The sequence below is a fragment of the Meriones unguiculatus genome, chromosome X (assembly GCF_030254825.1).
Source record: "Meriones unguiculatus strain TT.TT164.6M chromosome X, Bangor_MerUng_6.1, whole genome shotgun sequence".
Classification (NCBI taxonomy): domain Eukaryota; kingdom Metazoa; phylum Chordata; class Mammalia; order Rodentia; family Muridae; genus Meriones; species Meriones unguiculatus.
In genome coordinates this window covers 62,343,579-62,361,621 of record NC_083369.1, presented here as the reverse complement: position 1 = coordinate 62,361,621, position 18,043 = coordinate 62,343,579, and the positions used below count along the sequence as shown (strand labels likewise).

The 18,043-nt window shown below is 38.5% G+C and overlaps 1 protein-coding gene across 1 annotated transcript in view; it reads right to left on the bottom strand.

Annotated features, from left to right (window-relative positions):
* The window catches only part of Rnf128 (ring finger protein 128), a 127,983-nt gene extending 118,858 nt beyond the window's left edge, over positions 1-9,125 (bottom strand). The window contains exon 1 of the mRNA XM_060375795.1: positions 8,520-9,125. Coding sequence (XP_060231778.1) covers positions 8,520-8,925 — 406 coding nt within the window. The 5' untranslated portion in view covers positions 8,926-9,125. The remainder of the gene's footprint in view (positions 1-8,519) is intronic.
* Positions 9,126-18,043: the final 8,918 nt, after the last annotated feature.

The following is an 18,043-nucleotide window of genomic DNA, read 5'->3' as shown; positions in this document are numbered from 1 at the left end:
CTAAGCTGGAAATATTTTAATGGACTTGAGGAAGTGAAAGAAACCCATGGTGGCTAGACCTCATAGAGTAGGGAAAAAGAGCCATGTGAGGAGAACTCAGAGCAACAGACAGTTGTCCGGTGAGTCCTAGATAAATTATGGCATGGGAAAATGGTTCCATCACAGCAGAATGGCAGATGGCTGAGACTTACCTTTCTTACAAAGCTATTTCAGGAACTTAGGATGTATCTCAGGAGATTGTGTGCTTGTCTACCATGCACAAAGTCCTGTGGCATGCACAAAAACTGTGACAGTGGGGCACACAGGCTTGAAATCTCAGCATTCCAAAAGTAGAAGTGTCGAGAGTTCAAAGTCCTCCTCAGGTACAGAGTTCTGAAACCAGAATGGGCTATACGAAACCCTGCCCCCATCACCCAAAGCAACTTTGTTTGCAGGACAGGTTTGGACTGAGATGGGGAGATCAGTTAGAATCTATTGTGGTGGCCTGAGAATGAGGACAGTGTCACAAGAATGGATTTAGCCAGTCAATTCACTTAGATAACCCTCTTTAAGTACATAGCAAAGTCCAGATCTTATTGGGGAGTTTATTGTCCTCTCACTTCAGCTGATAGTATGGTTTTATTTCCCATTTCATTTCTACAAAAAGCATTTTTATACAGCAGGTGAGTTTACCACTCTGATTAAATCCTTCCTTTCCACACACTTAGCTGCTCTAAATTTGGTGAGTTTTGGGGATTTTGAATTGCTGTGAACTTCACCCTGTAATTCACTTCATTAGACACAGTCAAAAAGATAAAAAGGACTAGTTTATCCTTCCCAAATTACTGACTTTGCTGACATAAACGACATTCAAATACAAGCCTTTCTTAAGGAAATTAATCCATAAATACCTTATTTAACTTGAAAAAAAAAAAACCTGTCTGTTCAGCAAGTTAGTTCTTACATGTCCTAAAATTTTAGCTTGAATTGCACAGGAGTCTTGACTTGTCCTGTGTATCTGGGGTAGAATTTGGTGACTGTCCCTGGAGTGCTTGGAAAGCAATGATATAAGTTGTGGGCTGGGAAGATGGCTCAGTGGGTAAAGGATACCTGCTGCCATGCATATTAACCTGAATTTAACCCCAGGAAACTATGTGGGGGAATGAGGGAACCAATTCCCACAAGTATCCTTTGACTTCCACACAGATGTGATAATCAGGAGTTCAAGGTCAACCTTGACTACATAGTGAGTTTGAGGCCAGCTTGGGATATGTGTGACTTTGTTTCAAAATGGGGATGGGAGTGTGACATATGCAGAGAATGTGTTTGGTATTAAGAATGTAATAAAATATTTGAAGATCATTACTTGAACTACTGGCTAATATTCGGAATATGGAGAGAATTCAACAAAAAATATTACTCTGTTAAAATTGATAGTAGAAGTAAACAGCTATTTCTAGAAAGAGATATAAATAGCCAATAGATATATAGGAAATGCTCAAAATCTATATTCATTAGAGAAATACAAATCAAAACTATGAGGAACTATATTTCATACCTGTAGCATACACACACACACACACACACACACACACACACACACACATGGAAAACAAAATTTTATAAAGATGTGCTCACCAGCCAGTTATCCAATAACAAATAACCTAAAAAGAAGTTGTGCTCACCAATTGGTTATCCAATACCAAAAGGCCAGCCCTGGAAACATAAATACAGATAATATTATACAGACTGAGCAGGTTATAGTTAGGAATATTCGTGTATGTACATACACATAAAAGCAAATAATAACAATTAATGAAGAAATGAGGCCAAAAATTTGCAAAAACACCCCTCCTTGGGAGGTTTTGAAGGGACGAAAGAGATGGGAGAAATTTTGTAATTATATTATAATCTTAAAAAAATTCTTTAAAAAAGTTATGCCCTTACTCAGGGGCTAAGTCAAATTATTTCTAGTATCTTCCACTGATGACAAGAATTTGTACCCAGGAAAACAGTATGGTTCCCTAAACAAGACCTGTACAATAACAACATCAACTGATGTGCCAACCTGGATGACTAAAAGCTCAAAAAGCTCTGTACCCCATTTTTAATTGGATTGGTTTGTTGATGTCTAATTTCTTAAGTTCTTTATATATTCTGGATATTAGCCCTCTCTCAGATATAGGGTTGGTGAAGATCCTTTGCTTTACAGAAGCATTTCAGTTTCATGAGGTCCCATTTATTGATTATTGCTCTTAGAGCCTGTGCTGTTGGTGTTCTCTTCAGGAAGTTGTTCCCATGCCAATGAGTTCCAGGCTCTTCCCCACTTTTTATTCCAACAGGTTTAGTGTGTCTGGTTTTATGTTGAAATCGAGACCAACAAAGCTAAAATTTCTGAGCCCAGGGAGTCCTGCAGAGACTGATGCACCAACCAAGGACCATGCATGGAGAGTACCAAGACCCCCTGCTCAGATGTAGCCAATTGACGGCTCAGTCTTCATGTGGGTGTCCAAGTAAGGGGAGCAGGAGCTGCCTCTGTCATGGATTTGATTGCCTCTCTTTGATCACTTGCTCCTGGTGATGCAGTCTTGCCAGACCACAGAGGAAGAGGATCCAGGCAGTCCTGATGAGACTTGATAAGCTATAGGCAGATGGCAGAGGAGAACTCCCCCTTTCAGTGGACAAGGGGAAGGGGATAGGGGAGGAGAGGGAGGCAAAAACTGGAAGGAGTTGAGGGAGAGAGCTTCAATTGGTATATATAATGAATAAATTGTGAAAAATAAAAATAAAATAATTAAAAAGCTCAAAACACTTCACCCCAAGATGAAGAGTTATAGGCAATTAATTGCTACCAAGAGAGGGAGAACCAATCTTTTCCAGAGACAAGCTCCTTGATAGGCTATCTAATCCTAAGTGGTCATCTCTAAATATGAATACATGTGAGCACCATAAGTGCAGCAGATTGTTTTTATATTTATGTGTATACAGATATGTAAAAATTATAATTGAAGAAGAGGCCATGCCATAAAATTGAAAGAGAATAAGGGGAGAAGACATGGGAGGAGTTAGGAGACAGTTTGGGTGAAAATGATATATGAATACAGTAAGTACTCATGTATGACATTCTCAAAGTCTTTAAAATAAAAGAAACAAATGCCAAGTCAAACTCACAGTGGATGAGTACGTACGTATATTATTTATAGTAGCAGTAGTAGTAGCATAATTATTATATTACTACTAATAATGCTATTAATATTACTACTGCTGCTACTGCTAATAATATAGCTCTTTCCTCTAGCTATAGCTATCACTCATAGAAAAAAAATGTCAGATAAAGGCCATAAATAACCAGGGCATGGGAATAAGGATATTTGGTTCAGATATCACAAAACTATGATGAGCAAGAGGTACAGAAATATTCTGTGGGTATATTGCATCATTGGAGGCAGCCTGTATGGGTCATGGAGGCTCAGAAACATACAGGGACCTTTGGAAGATAGAACATATTTATACTACTGTATGGATATACACAAAGTGGATTGTCACCGAGAAAGAAATAAGTGCTTACTGTTGCCTACAACTTGGCATACCACTAGGAGTTTGGTCCTGCTTTTTCTTGTTGAGGTAAATTATTTCATGGAGTATTAGCAACAGAGAAGGTCATTCTGTGACCATGATGCATCAAGACAGAGACAAGAAATTGTGACTATGTATGAATACAGACAAAATGTGAACAACATCAAAGCCACAAAAATGACCAAGTAGCCCCTATCTAGCTATAATAGCTATTGCTTTTTCATCAGCAATGGTTTTAGCCTCTGGCTGATCGTTACCATTTATAAAAAAAAAAAAAAAAGAGAGAATTTACTTAAAAACCGCCAAAGACTTTTCCTGACTTTCTGATAGCATATAAATCCAAAATAAACCCAGATATCATAGTCAATATTTCTTGGTTTGCCCAGGAGCTTCCTGGTTTTAGCACTGAAAGTTCAATATTCTGGGAACTGACATAATTTCAAGCCAAATAATAATCGTTCAGTGTCCTGCCTCCTTAAGTCACCTAAACCATGCTTAGTTTTATTGAGACATCCTGTAGTTTCCAACAATGTGCATTTGCTTTGGCTACACCAAGTGATAAACCCAACATTTTAAACTACAGACCTTTTTAAGTTTTATTTTTGAGATTACAGTATAATTACATAATTTCTCTATTTTCCTCCTTCCAAACCTTTCTACATACCATTCAAGAGGAATGACTAGGCAGGCCTAGTGGGAAACTGGGTCACAGAGTCTGGACTGATTTTCTAAAATGGTAGGCTCTAGCACTGACAAAGCATGGGTGATGGAAGGTAAACTCATATGCTTTTGCGGGAGGGTAAATTGTTCCATCATCCTTTGTGACAAAGCAAATAGAACAAAACATAAGAAAAGGACAGCTAATACAAACTCACTTTTACTTATGTTGCAAAATACCCACTTTGTTATACTTACTAACAGCATCACAAATAGTTTCTATAAGAGATCCATTTCCAGGAAGGAAGAAATCCAATGCTAGACTAGTTAGTAGTGACAATACTAGTAAGGGAAAAGCTTAAGTTACAGGTTTAATCATATACAGTTGATATCATTCATTGTTAAAGTATACTATTCATTGAAAGAAATAAATGTGTATTGTTTTTGTTTTTCAAGACAGGGTTTCTCTGTGTATCCTTGGCTGTTCTGGACTCACTTTGCAGACCAGGCTGGCCTCAGACTCTCAGAGATATGCCTGCCTCTGCCTTCCAGAGTGCTGGGATTACAGGCATGCCCCACCACTCTTGGCTATAACTCCATTCTTAAACTATGTTTCAGCAATAAACCACACAATTTATGCATTTAAGGTGCACCCTGATCAGTAAAAATGTATTGTTGTGTGTCCATAAATGTTAACTACTACAGTTGTGATTTTGCTGTCTTGTTTAGGTTTTTATTTAAATTGACATTAAAAGGCATAAAATTCATACATATTAATATGGTGATTTATGGTGATTTGAAGTATACACACACACACACACACACACACACACACACACACACACACACACATATATATATGGGCATATCTCTAACTCCTCAAACAGTGATTATTTACTTTTAATACAGTTTATAGTATCTTGTTGTCTAAAGTCCCAGTGTGCAATAAAACAGAAATCCAGGACTTGGTCACCATCTAACTGTAACAATGTCTCTCTACCCTGCCTCACTTCATTCATTGTTCTTTCTGGTTTACCTCCTCTATTTCTTTCTCCCTCTACCCTTCATCTTCTCTTCCTTTCTTCTCTCCTTTATCCTCTTCCATCTCCCTCATTTTTGAGACAGGATCTCACTGTGTAGTTCAAGGCTGACTTTGAACTTTTGATGATTCTGCCTCCGCCTTCCACGTGCTGGAATTGCAGCCATGCATTACTGTACCTGGTTTCTTTTTTTTTTTTATTTTTATTTTTTATTTTTTTTTTGTACCTGGTTTCTATGTTAACTTTTTTCAGTGTGCTTATTTTATTTTGTACATGTTTTGAGATGGGGAATCTCAAATTTTTCTTTCTTGAGCCCCAGTCTCCCAAGCAGTACTGATATCAGGTGTATATCTAGCATGGTACTTGGCTCACTGTGCTTAATTTCAAAACAGAGCTAATGGGCCTTTAAGAAAATGTTGCTGCACTCTGCCCAAAGGTTGACTGTGAGTCTCAGCATCTGATTCCACTCCCTGTTGGGTAGAGCCTTTCAGAGGATCCTCTATAGTAAGCTCCCATCCTGTTTCCTCTCTTCCACCGCTTCTCATGTCTATACTGTTTGCCATTCCTAATGAGATTTAAGCATCTTTCCTAGAGTCCTCCTTAGTGTTTAGCTTCTTTAGGTCTGTAGATTTTAGTATGGCTATCCTATAGTATATGGTTAATATCCGCTTATAAGTGAGTGTATACCATGCCTGTCTTTCTTTATGGAAGGGGATGGGGATAGAAGGACATGGAGGCGACAAGAGCCCCACAAGGAGACCAACAAAGCTAAAAATCTGAGCCCAAGGGGTCCTGCAGAGACTGATGCACTAACCAAGGACCATGCATGGAGAGGACCTAAAGCCCCTGCTCAGATGTAGCCCATTGGCAGCTCAGTCTCAGTGTGAGTTCTCTAGTACAGAGAGCAGGGGCTGCCTCTGTCATGAACTCAATTGCCTGATCACTTGCTCCTGGTGATGCGGTCTTGCCAGGCCACAGAGGAAGAGGATCCTGGCAGGCCTGATGAGACTTGATAAGCTATGGGCAGATGGCAGAGGAGAGGAACTCCCTCTTTTAGTGGACTAGGGGAAGGGGAAGGGGGTGGGAGAAAGAGGGGAGAGAAACTGGAAGGAGTTGAAGGAGAGAGCTTCAATCAGGATATATAATGAATAAATTGTAAAAAAAAATAAAATTCAAGAAAGAAAGAAAAAAGAAATTGTTGCTGGAGCCAGGCATGGTGATGCAAATCTGTAATCCCAGCACTTGGGCAGGCAGAGAGGCAGGCTGATCTCTGTGTGTTTAAGGCCAGCCTGGTCTACAGAATGAGTCCAGGACAGCCAAGGCTACACAGAGAAATCCTGTCTAGAAAAACCAAACCAAACCAAACAAACAAACACAAGGTTGCTGGTCATATAACTCCTTCCAGTTAAAAAGTCTGTTCAGAGCCACATATTCACATGATGGTCTACATGCCTCTTCAAGAGGTTTACCGTGAGTGACCCTTGGGAAATATTTCAAATTCAGCAACAGGGCATTCACATTTCACACAATGTCAGTCCCTACTGGACACCTGCAAAGAAAGGTTTGAGAACAGGACTGCTATTTAACTAGATACTGTTTGTGTTTTAAAAATAGCAAGCAAGTCAATAAGCAGAATATGGTTGTGCACAGTCAAAGAAACCCAGAGCACCCAGGATCTCTAAGCTTACATAAAAAGGAACTATGCTTTTGTTTTTGTTATTTTTAGGCTTGGCTTGTTATTTTCCAGTCTTCACTAGAAAACTGTATGATTTTTTTTTTCTACAAAAATGAAAGGACTTGTAAAAATTAAGAATGTTCCTGGGAGGCTAATTAAGTTGTTTTAGCTTGGAAAAAACGTGTGCTTGGCTGACACCCTAGCAATGCCCAGGGCATATTACAAAAGGTAGCAAGTAGAGTGCTGCTTTTAATAATTTGGTACTGCTGAAAGACCGCTGCACCTGATTTTCCTGTGGCCAGAGAAAGCAGCAGATGCCTTCCAAACAGTATCAGTAAACTGCCGTATTTCAGGTGTATAACTCTTTTATGATTAACCCAGGTTTTATAGTTTTCTTTCGACGGTTCTGAAGTCTGTTTAAATTGGTTTGCATTAATTTTCATATAGATAATTCTTGGCCACGATAAACACCAAAATTCCATACCCATTTCCTTATAGCTCTTCATTTATTTTTTAACGTGGCATTTTTTTTTTTCAAAGTGAAAACATGAATTCTCAGAACTAACTCCCCTTTAACAGTTAATAAAGTAGATGATTTGGTTAACAAAGAACTCATTATGACACTATTCCAAAGGAAATCTTTAATTTTGATATGAATTATTCTCTTGTGGACTTTTTAACAGGTAACATTTCTTTTTTAAAAAATCATTTTTATTTTTATTTTTATTAATTACAGTTTATTCACTTTGTACCCCCCTGTAGCTCCCTCCCTCCTCCCCTCCCAAACCCATCCTCCCTCCCTCTTCCCCACACATGCCCCTCCCCCATCCACTGGTAGGGGAGGTCTTCCTCTCCTTCCCTCTGACCCTAGTCTATCAGGTCTGGCTGCATTGTCTTCCTCTGTGGCTTGGTAACCCCTGCACAGAGGTAACCCATGGCAGTTCAATGTTCAAGTGGGTTCATAGTAATGGGAACAGGGACTGTGTCTGACACGAACTGATTGGCCTGCCCTTTGATCACCTCCCCCTGAGGGAGAGCAGCCTTACCAGGTAACATTTCTTATAGTCTTTTGCATGTATTCATCCTTAGATAGAGCCAAATCATGCATAAAGCAGTCAGATCATTTTTTTTTTTTTTTTTGTAAATCTCACTAGCGTATAATTTGCCTTTGTCTAATAGCACCAAAGGATCAGACTTACAGTTTCATGGAAACATATACAACCAAATTTCAGGAGACAATGAATCAAACAGAAAATCAAAATAACCCGAAAATTCAAATGCTACTTTAATGCTGGTGGAGGTAAAGACTTAGCATATTAAAAAGTAGTTATGTAACACATTCTAAAGAAACTAGTAAAGCTATGCAAACCTGAAAGTAGGAATCACTTCATGAGTTGTTGTTCCTGTCCTTGGAACAAAATTAAAAATATTGACTAAGAATAAAAGAATTGCAGGTAGTGCCAGGCAAGGAAACTTCATGTAAAATTATAAGACGTAACTTTTTTACCAGACTGTACAGTAATTCTAGATGGGAATATACTTTTAAGTCAAACAAAAACATCAATTCTCTTAGGAAATCAATCATTACTTACCAAAATTTGCCATCTGTATCGTCTGGTTGCCAGTCTCTGGAGAATTGTAAATCACAACAGCTTCAGCATTCTTTCTCCCTGCTGTTTGAATTTTTTCCGAAAATGTGCAATTACCTCTTTCTATCAGTGCGATCCAGGGCTTATCAGTGATAGTAAAGTTGGTATTGTAGCTGCAAGCGTCGTTGTTGCCGTCCTTAGGTATGCCCACCACTCCCATTGCATTAGCCACCGGCGAGGCTAATCCATAAACACCACACTCACATGTCTCGGTCTTGGTGTCGTTGCTGCTGTTGTTGTAGTAAGTCACAGTCACATAGGCATTCATGGAAAAGGATGTTGTGCTTGGGAGTGAACCGGCAAAAATTACCAGGAGCTGAAGAAAACTGTATCTAGTCTTCTGATTCATGGCTCATTCATTTGTTCACAAAATTGAAGCTGTCTGCAGGTATTTCCAGCTATCAGTCAACATTGTCCACTCATGCCCTTCTAAACAGAAGTTTGAAATTTCAGTTGCAGGCAGGTAACTGATCTCACCTCTAGCAACATAAGCTCTGAGTACCTCGGCTCTTTTTCACTTTATCTATGGTCCCTTATGCTTGTCTATCCTCTGCACGCATGCGCACACAGACACACATACACACACACACACACACACACACACACACACCTTAGCTGGACTATATGAGTAATAAATAACAACGCTCTGAACTTTACTCTACATATCAGTTTGTCGGGATTGGATGACTTAATGCAGTGAATTTTTTTCTTCTTACTGTTCCAGCTGATGCACTTTCATAAACACAAAGTGGATTGGAATGAGGAACTGGACTCTTGGGAATCCCACGTGACAAAGCTGAAAGTCACCTCTCTTAGAATATTTAGAACAGAAAACTGGTTTTCCAAGCCCTGCTGAAATATGCTATCAACCAGTTGAGCAGGGAATAAGTTAAAATCCTTAATTTGAATTGCTATGACACTAGTAGAAAGGTTTGTTTTTACTACCCTTTCCTCTCCAATTTATTTTGTGAATCATGTTCTATGGAAGTTCCCCAAGGAATAGCCTGTGTTACCTCGCTTATTCTTTTGCAAGTAAACATACTTCAGTGGTTCGCAATCTCTTTGAGAACAGTGCCTTGCCCACAGGAGGCAACCAAATATTTGTTCATTGTTATCTACAGGCTGCTGGGTTCCATTATTTATCTTCAGGTTTTGCATTCTGTAAAGGACTATTCAAGCTTTAACTTTAAACACCGAGGGCTTTTACATTTTCTTCTCAAATGTGTAGACAGCTTTATTTCACTACCTTCCTTGTTTCAAGTACAGTTTTAAATTGGGACTACAGCAAATACTGACAGCAGTGGCACATGTATTGCCAGAAGGTCAAATGGTCAGTGCCCTTTGCTGGGATGGGGAGATTACAATATGTACTGAGGGCTGCTGAAGGAATAGATGAGCAACAATAAGACAAACAAATATAAGGAGTCTCATTGGGCCAAGAGCTAGCAATCTATACAAACAAGTATCAGGCTGTTGAAGGAAGCAGAAAGCTATCAGGTCAAAAGGAAACCAGTCCAAAGTCCAAGACAAGTTGTCAGGAACAGTGGGGGAATCCAGGGACCTAACAAACAGAAAAGAGGAAATGTTGATGGACAGAAGTAACAAAAGAGCTTCTTCTTATTTTGTCTTTTCCTAATAATTTTTTAAATTATTTTAAAATTAAATCTTTTTTAAATTTAATTTTTTTATTAATTACACTTTATTCACTTTGTATCCCCCCCATGAGCCCCTCCCTTCTCCCCTCCGAGCCCCACCCTCTCCCCCTTCTTCACACATGCCCCTCCCCAAGTCCACTGATAAGGGAGGTCCTCCTCTCCTTCCTTCCGATCTTGGTCTATCAGTCACATCAGGAGTGGCTACATTGTCATCTTCTGTGACCTGGTAAGGCTGCCCCCCCTCAGGGGGAGGTGATCAAAGAGGAGGCCAATCAGATTATATCAGAGGCAGTCCCTCTTCCCATTACTATGTAATCCACTAGGACAATACACTGCCATGGGCTACATCTGTGCAGGGGTTCTAGGTTATCTTCAGGCCTGGTACTTGGTTGGAGTATGAGTCTCTGGGAAGTTCCCTGTGTTCAAAATTTCTGGTTCTGTTGCTCTCCTTGTGGAATTCCTGTCCTCTCCAGATCTTACTATTTCCCACTTCTTACATAAGATTCCATGCACTCTGCCCAACAGTTGGCCATAAGTCTCAGAGTCTGCTTTGATAGTCTGCAGGGCAGAGCCTTTCAGAGGCCCTCTGTGGCAGGTTCCTAACTTGTTTCCTGTTTTCTTCTTCTTCTGATGTCCATCCTTTTTCCTTTCAGGATGGGAACTGAGCATTTTAGTCAGGGTCCTTTCTCTTGATTAGTTTCTTTAGATGTACAGATTTTAGTAGGTTTATCCTATGTTATATGTCTATATGAGTGAGATATATACTGTGTGTATCTTTCTGCTTCTGGGACAGCTCACTCAGGATGATCCTTTCCAGGTCCCACCATTTACCTGCAAATTTCATGATTTCCTTATTTTTCATTGCTGAGTAATACTCCATTGTGTAGATGTACCACAATTTCTGCATCTATTCTTCAGTTGAGGGGCAGCTGAGCTGTTTCCAGCTTCTGGCTATTACAAATAAAGCTGCTACAAATGTGGTTGAGCAAATGTCCTTATTGTGTACTTGAGCCTCTTTGGGATATATGCCTAGGAGTGGTATGGCTGGATCTTGAGGAAGCGCTATTCCTAGTTGTCTGAGAAAGTGCCAGATTGATTTCCAGAGTGGTTGTACAAGTTTACATTCCCACCAGCAGTGGAGGAGGGTTCCCCTTTCTCCACAACCTCTCCAGCATGTGTTGTAACTTGAGTTTTCCTCTTGTCCATTCTGATGGGTGTAAGATGAAATCTCAGGGTCGTTTTGATTTGCATTTCCCTAATGGCTAATGATGTTGAGCATTTCTTTAAGTGTTTCTCTGCCATTTGATATTCCTCTACAGAGAGTTCTCTGTTTAGATCTATTCCCCATTTTTAATTGGATTACTTGTTTTGCTGCTTTTCAGCATCTTAGTTCTTTATATATACTGGATATTAGCCCTCTATCAGATAAAGGGTTGGTGAAGATTCTTTCCCAATCTGTAGGCAGTCGTTTTGTTTTGATTACGGTGTACTTTGTTTTATAGAAGCTGTTCAGTTTCATGAGATCCCATTTATTGATTGTTTCTCTCAGAGCCTGTGCTGTTGGTGTTCTGTTCAGGAAGTTGTCTCCTGTGCCAATGAGTTCTAGGCTGTTCCCCACTTTTTCTTCTAACCGATTTAATGTGTCTGGTCTTATGTTGAGGTCTTTGATCCACTTGGACTTTAGTTGGTGCAGGGTGATAAGTATGGATCTATTTGCATTTTTCTACATGTAGACATCCAGTTAGACCAGCACCATTTGTTGAAGATGCTATCTTTTTTCCATTGTATGGTTTTGGCATCTTTGTGAAAGATCAGGTGTCCATAAGTATGTGGGTTTATTTCTGAGTCTTCTGTTTGGTTCCATTGATCCACCATTCTGTTTCTATGCCAATACCATGCAGTTTTTTTAACTGTTGCTCTATAGTACAGTAAGATCGGGGATGGAGATACCTCCAGAAGATCTTTTACTGTAGAGGATTGTTTTAGCAATTCTGGGTGTCTTGTTATTCCATATGAAGTTGAGAATTTTTCTTTCCAGGTCTGTAAAAATTGTGTTGGTAATTTGATGGGAATTGCATTGAATCTGTAGATTGCTTTTGGTAAGATGGCCATTTTTACTATGTTAATCCTGCCAAGCCATGAGCATGGGAGATTTTTCCATCTCCTGATATCTTCTAATTCTTTTTTCAGAGACTTGAAATTTTTTTCCTACAACTCTTGACTTGCTTGGTTAGGGTTACACCAATAAATTTCTTAATAATAGTATAATTAATAACTAAAACCAAACTGAAAATTATCAAGGTATCATATCTCATACTCTATTTAAACACAAGCTGTTCACAGATTTTCTTTGAGCACCACAATTTTGATGTGTTAAAGACAAAGAAAATGATACGACTGACCACTTATTACTGTTATTATGTTATTATCTAAAACTAATTTTTGATGGCTATTAATGACAAATTTAATATCAGCATTCAATGTTCAACATAACAAGCTAGCAAAATATTGTAGAGGGCAGATTTTGATGATCTTAAAACACCATTTTCTACCCACATTTTGCTTTTGGACACATCACATTACTTTGTGCCTTCAAAAGTACAACTTCCATAATGTCTTGTGGCAGTGCTGCTGTATTGAGGACAATGCCACTAAACTTTTAGGTTAAAGTGCTCTGGAGAGCAAAGTGCTTGACTTTGTAACTTGTGTATGAGCGCTTTTATGCTTTCCTTTAATAATTTTAACAGTTACAACTTTGATAATTTTAAATTGCTCTCAAAGATTTTATGATTAAGTAGGGTTTGATTTGGAATAATAATTCTCAAATTTCGGATTAACTTTTAAAGTAATTTGTGTGGGGGGGTGGGTATTAGTAGTTTCAAGGCTTGCTTAGTGTTTTTAGTTTTGTTTGTGGAACACCTAGAATAGACTCCTTTAGAAAGTTACTAGAATGGTAATGTCTGGCTCCCTTACTCCAGCATCCTGCTTTATGATACTTGGGACTATGCTCAGGGTCTAGTACAAGTCAGATAAATACTCTGTCATTAGGCTATACTTCTAGTCCAGATTTCTCATTTGCAGTAAGACTTCCATGTAATTCCTACACACTGTCTGGCACAGAGAGCCTTGGATTTCATCTCCAGCACCACAGAAAATCCAATTTGGTGGTACATTGTCTGTAATTCCACCACTTGGTGAGTAGAAGACAGAAGATCAAAGTTCAAGGTCATCTCTGCTATGTGTTGAGTTTGAAGCCAACCTACCATACATGAGACCTTGCCTCAAGAGAAAAATTGATGCTTTTTTTCTGTACTAAGCATAATAGTATAAGTATTTATGAAGTATCTAACACATTGCAGTTTTCACGAATGCCAATTCTGCAACTAATGCTACATTTTTGTGCAAATAAAAATATCTCTGGGCCCCTTTGTCTTCATTTGAACACGAAACAGGTCAAACCAAGGGCTATCTATGTTTTTATCATATTTGACAAGATGAAATATGAAAGTCAAATAAATATTTGAATATGAAAATGATAGTTACATGAAGTTGAGAGGGAAACATATTGTAGGAAAGACCCAGAAGAGGCTGATATATCAAAACACATTGTATATGTGTATGAAACTTTCAAAGTATAAAAATGTTATTTAAAAATAGCAAAAATAACATTGCTTGTGTGGTTACCTGCATAAGACTGGGCCTGTTAACATTTCATCAAGGGGGTAGAGCATGAAGTTCTACCCTGTCATAGTTGTTGGGCATTGAAAAGTAGCCCACTAAATAACTTCCTATCCTTAATTCAGTGTGTCACATCCAAAATAAGGCATGAAAAAAGGAAGGCTTCAGCAGAAAAGGTAGAAAGAGTGAAAGTCAATAGTGGGGGTAAAAATAACTAATTTTTTTTTACCAAAACTATGCATGTATGTATATACGTATATATGTGTATATTATTACAATAAAATAAATAGTATTAAAAGATTTTAATGCTTTTATTGGTTATAGTGAGCTATTATAGCTGGTATTTTTTTAAAAATATAAGATGTTCTTAACAGAAACCACATTTTCAGAAACATATGGAAATAATTCAAAGACATTTTTAGTGTTTTAGTAAACATACCAACAAACCTAAGGACTCATAGAACTTGATGGGCCATTAGTTTACAAATGTTACAAACAAGGAAACTGAGGTCAACCTGTATAAGTAGATTTCCCCACAATCCCACAAGGGATTTAGGAACAGAGCAGTGGGTGATTTTTTTTTTTCCTCTTGAGAATTTTATTTATTTTTATTTTTAAATATTAATTACAGTTTATTAACTTTGTATCTCATCTGTAGCCCCCTCCCTCATTCCCTTCCCAATCTCATCCTCCCTTCCTCATCTCCTCCTTGCCCCACTCTAAGTCCACTGATAGGGGAGGTCCTCTTCCCCTTCCATCTGACCCTAGCTTATCGGGACTCACCATGACTAGCTGCCATGTCCTCCTCTGTGGCCTAGCTGGGTTGTTCCTCCCAGGGAGGGGGGGTGGGGGTGTTAAAGAGCTAGCCACAGTGGGTGAATTTAAATCTGCTTATACACACACACACACACACACACACACATACACACACACACACACACACACACGGGTAGGAGGGAGGGAAAGAGAGAAGGAAAGAGAGAGAGAATAAAGGCAAATAAAAAGTTCAGGCTAGAGGTAGTCTTAATATAATAATATATGAATGAATGACATAGCTTTCCTACCTTAGTGTTTTGTGTGTATGTGTGTAGACTTGACACAAACTCAAATATAATCTCAAATCACTAAAACTATCACATAAACCCCAAATCCCATTTGTACCTATTTTCAAACATTTTCCCCTAAATGTGCTTTATTAAAACAGCTGATTCCTGAAACAAGGTCTAGCTAATATGCGTTTCACATCTCCATCAATTTATTTACATAATCTTTGGTACTTGTACTTATGAGGAAAAGAAAAAACAGTCAATACATCTGAAAAGACAACAAAGTGAAACAACAAACTACAAGTCGCAAAATGAGTTCAGAAAAGTAAGTGTGCAAAAGCAAATAAAGACAACCTAGTGATGGGAAAATGTCTTTGCTAACTACACATCTAACAGAGAATTAATATTCAAGATAAATTTAAAAACTGAAAATTAAACACTAAAAAGGTTAAATAAAACAACCTATGCATGAGCTAATGATCTGAATAGATGGTTTTTAAATAAGAAACAGAAGTGGCAAATAAATATTTGGAATTGACTGACCTTAGTCATCAAGAAAACAGAAAATAAAACTAATGAGAGATCTCTCCCAGCTGTAATCACTACCATCAAGAAGACAAATGACATTCAATACTGGCAAGGATATGAAAAATAATAGAAACCTTATTTACTACTGCTAAGAATCTCAAACTTCTGCAGCCAGTATGGAAATAACATGGCATCTTCTCAAAACAATAAAAATAGAGTGATCATAGCCCAGATATACCACTCTAGGGTATACACTCAAAGTGTTTTAAGTCCACATACCTAAAGATATTTGCATACCTATGTTTATTGCTGCACCATTCCTAGTAGTCAGGAAATGGAACCGTCCTAGATATCTATTAATAGATGAGAGAATAAGGAAAATGTGGTACATACATACAACAAATTTTACACAGTCATGAAGAAAAATGATATTATGACACTTTCAGGAAAATGAATATAACTGGAAATCATTATTAAATGAAATACACCAGATGAAAATACCATGTTTACTCATTTTTATTTTTATTATTAGTTACATTTTATTAACTCTGTATCCAGCTGTATCCCACTCCCTCATTCCCTCCCAATCCCACCCTCCCTCCCTCATCTCCTCCCTGCCCCTTTCCAAGTCCACTGATTGGGGAGGACCTCCTTCCCTTTCATCTGACCCTGTTTTATCAGATATCTTCAGGACTGGCTGCAAAGTCCTCCTCTGTGGCCTAGCAGGACTGCTCCTCCCTTGGGGGGTGGAGAGGTCAAAGAGCCTGCCATTAAGTTCCTGTCAGAAATAGTCCCTGTTCCCCTTAGTATGGGAAACCAGTTGGTTACTGAGCTACCATGGGTTACATCCGAGCAGAGGTTCTAGGTTATATCCATACATGGTCCTTGGTTGGAGAAAGAGTCTCAGAAAAGACCCCTGTGCCCAGATATATGAAAGGGGAGTTAATATGACATGGAGAGGATAGGAGCTCCACAAGGACCATGTTTACTCTTATATGCATAAGCCTACATTTAAAATTGTGTGTGTGTGTGTGTGTGTGTGTGTGTGTGTGATGAAACTGCAAGGAGTTTACAAGAAAGATGGGAGGAGAGTTTAAGGGAGGTAAGGAATTGAGAAACAATGGAGGACATCTTATAACAAAGAAGAGGAGCCATACTAGGGGAAAAAAAGAATTTGCAAGAGTCAGAGGTAGAAGGGAGAGCAGTGAGGGAGGGAAAAAAAAAGAGAGAACAAAGGAGAAGTGAAGTCATAGTGAAACTTATTACTGTGTATGCTGAAGTAAATAATAAAAATTATAAGAATTGATTATACTTGTTAATATCAAATAATACTGTTCATCACCAAATGTAAACTTCAATTTTCTGTAATTACCTTTTCTAAATATGGATAAAATAAAGGTAGGATCATTCCAACAGAAAAGAAGCGTATTTGGCAGAGGGCTGGAGAGCTAGCTCAGTGTGGAGAAAGCCTACGCATGCTTCCCAGCACACATAGCTCACTCTGTGACTCCAGTCTAGGGAATCTGATATTCTCTTCTGGACCCTATATGTGCAGATTCCTTTACTAACACATGCCCATACCTCTTCAACACTATATAATTAAAAAATAAAAATAAACTATAAATATATATTTGGCAGAGAACATGTTTTCAAATGATCACTTTAATATCTTGCCCACATTTTTTAATGTCAACAACTCATGTGTTACTCAAAATTAGAAATTTTGGTGAGACAGTGATCCTTAAGTACATAGTATTTTGTCATTCCCAGTTGGCTTGCTTCTTAGAAGATGGCCTCACACTAGTACATTTAAAATTAATATTCTCTTGATAGTAGTTTGCTACTATTCTTGGGAAAGAGTCACAGTAAATACGTACCTTCTACAACAACCAGAATTATGGACACAGATGTTTAACCCTGAATTTAAATAGATACATTGCTAGAATATACATTTTAATTAAAAATATTTATTAAAAATATTTATACTATTTTATGTGTATTGGTGTTTGCCTATATATAGGTATGTGCACCACATGCATGCCTAGTGCCTAAAGAGATCAGAAAAGGGGGTCAGACACTCTGGACCTGAATTTAAAGATGGTGGTGAATCAACCTGTGGGTGCTGAGACACAAATCCAGGACCCCTGCAAGGGTGCCAAGTACTTTTAGAAACAGAGCCAACTCTCCTCAGTCTCTGGCATATAAATTTCTAAGACAAGTTGTTTTAAAGTTCTAAAAATATTGAGCTGGGCTGGTTGCGTATGCCTTTGTTCCCACCACTTGGGAGGGAGAGGCACTCTAGGCCAGCCTGGTCTACAAAGAGAGTTCCAGGGCAGTGCGTGCAGGGCTACATAGAGAAAAACAAATACAACAAACAAACAAAAATAACCAAAAAATCCTTCCAAAAATGTAAAAAGTTATTTTACATTCTCATTTGCCCCTGTATGCCCAAATCTGAGAGTAGAGAACAGGGGGAAACCCTGGGCTTTCTGATTAGGCCTTCAAAGGAGTGAGTGTGCCTTCAAGTGAGTGTCCTCAAGAGCCTCAGATCCAGGGTTCC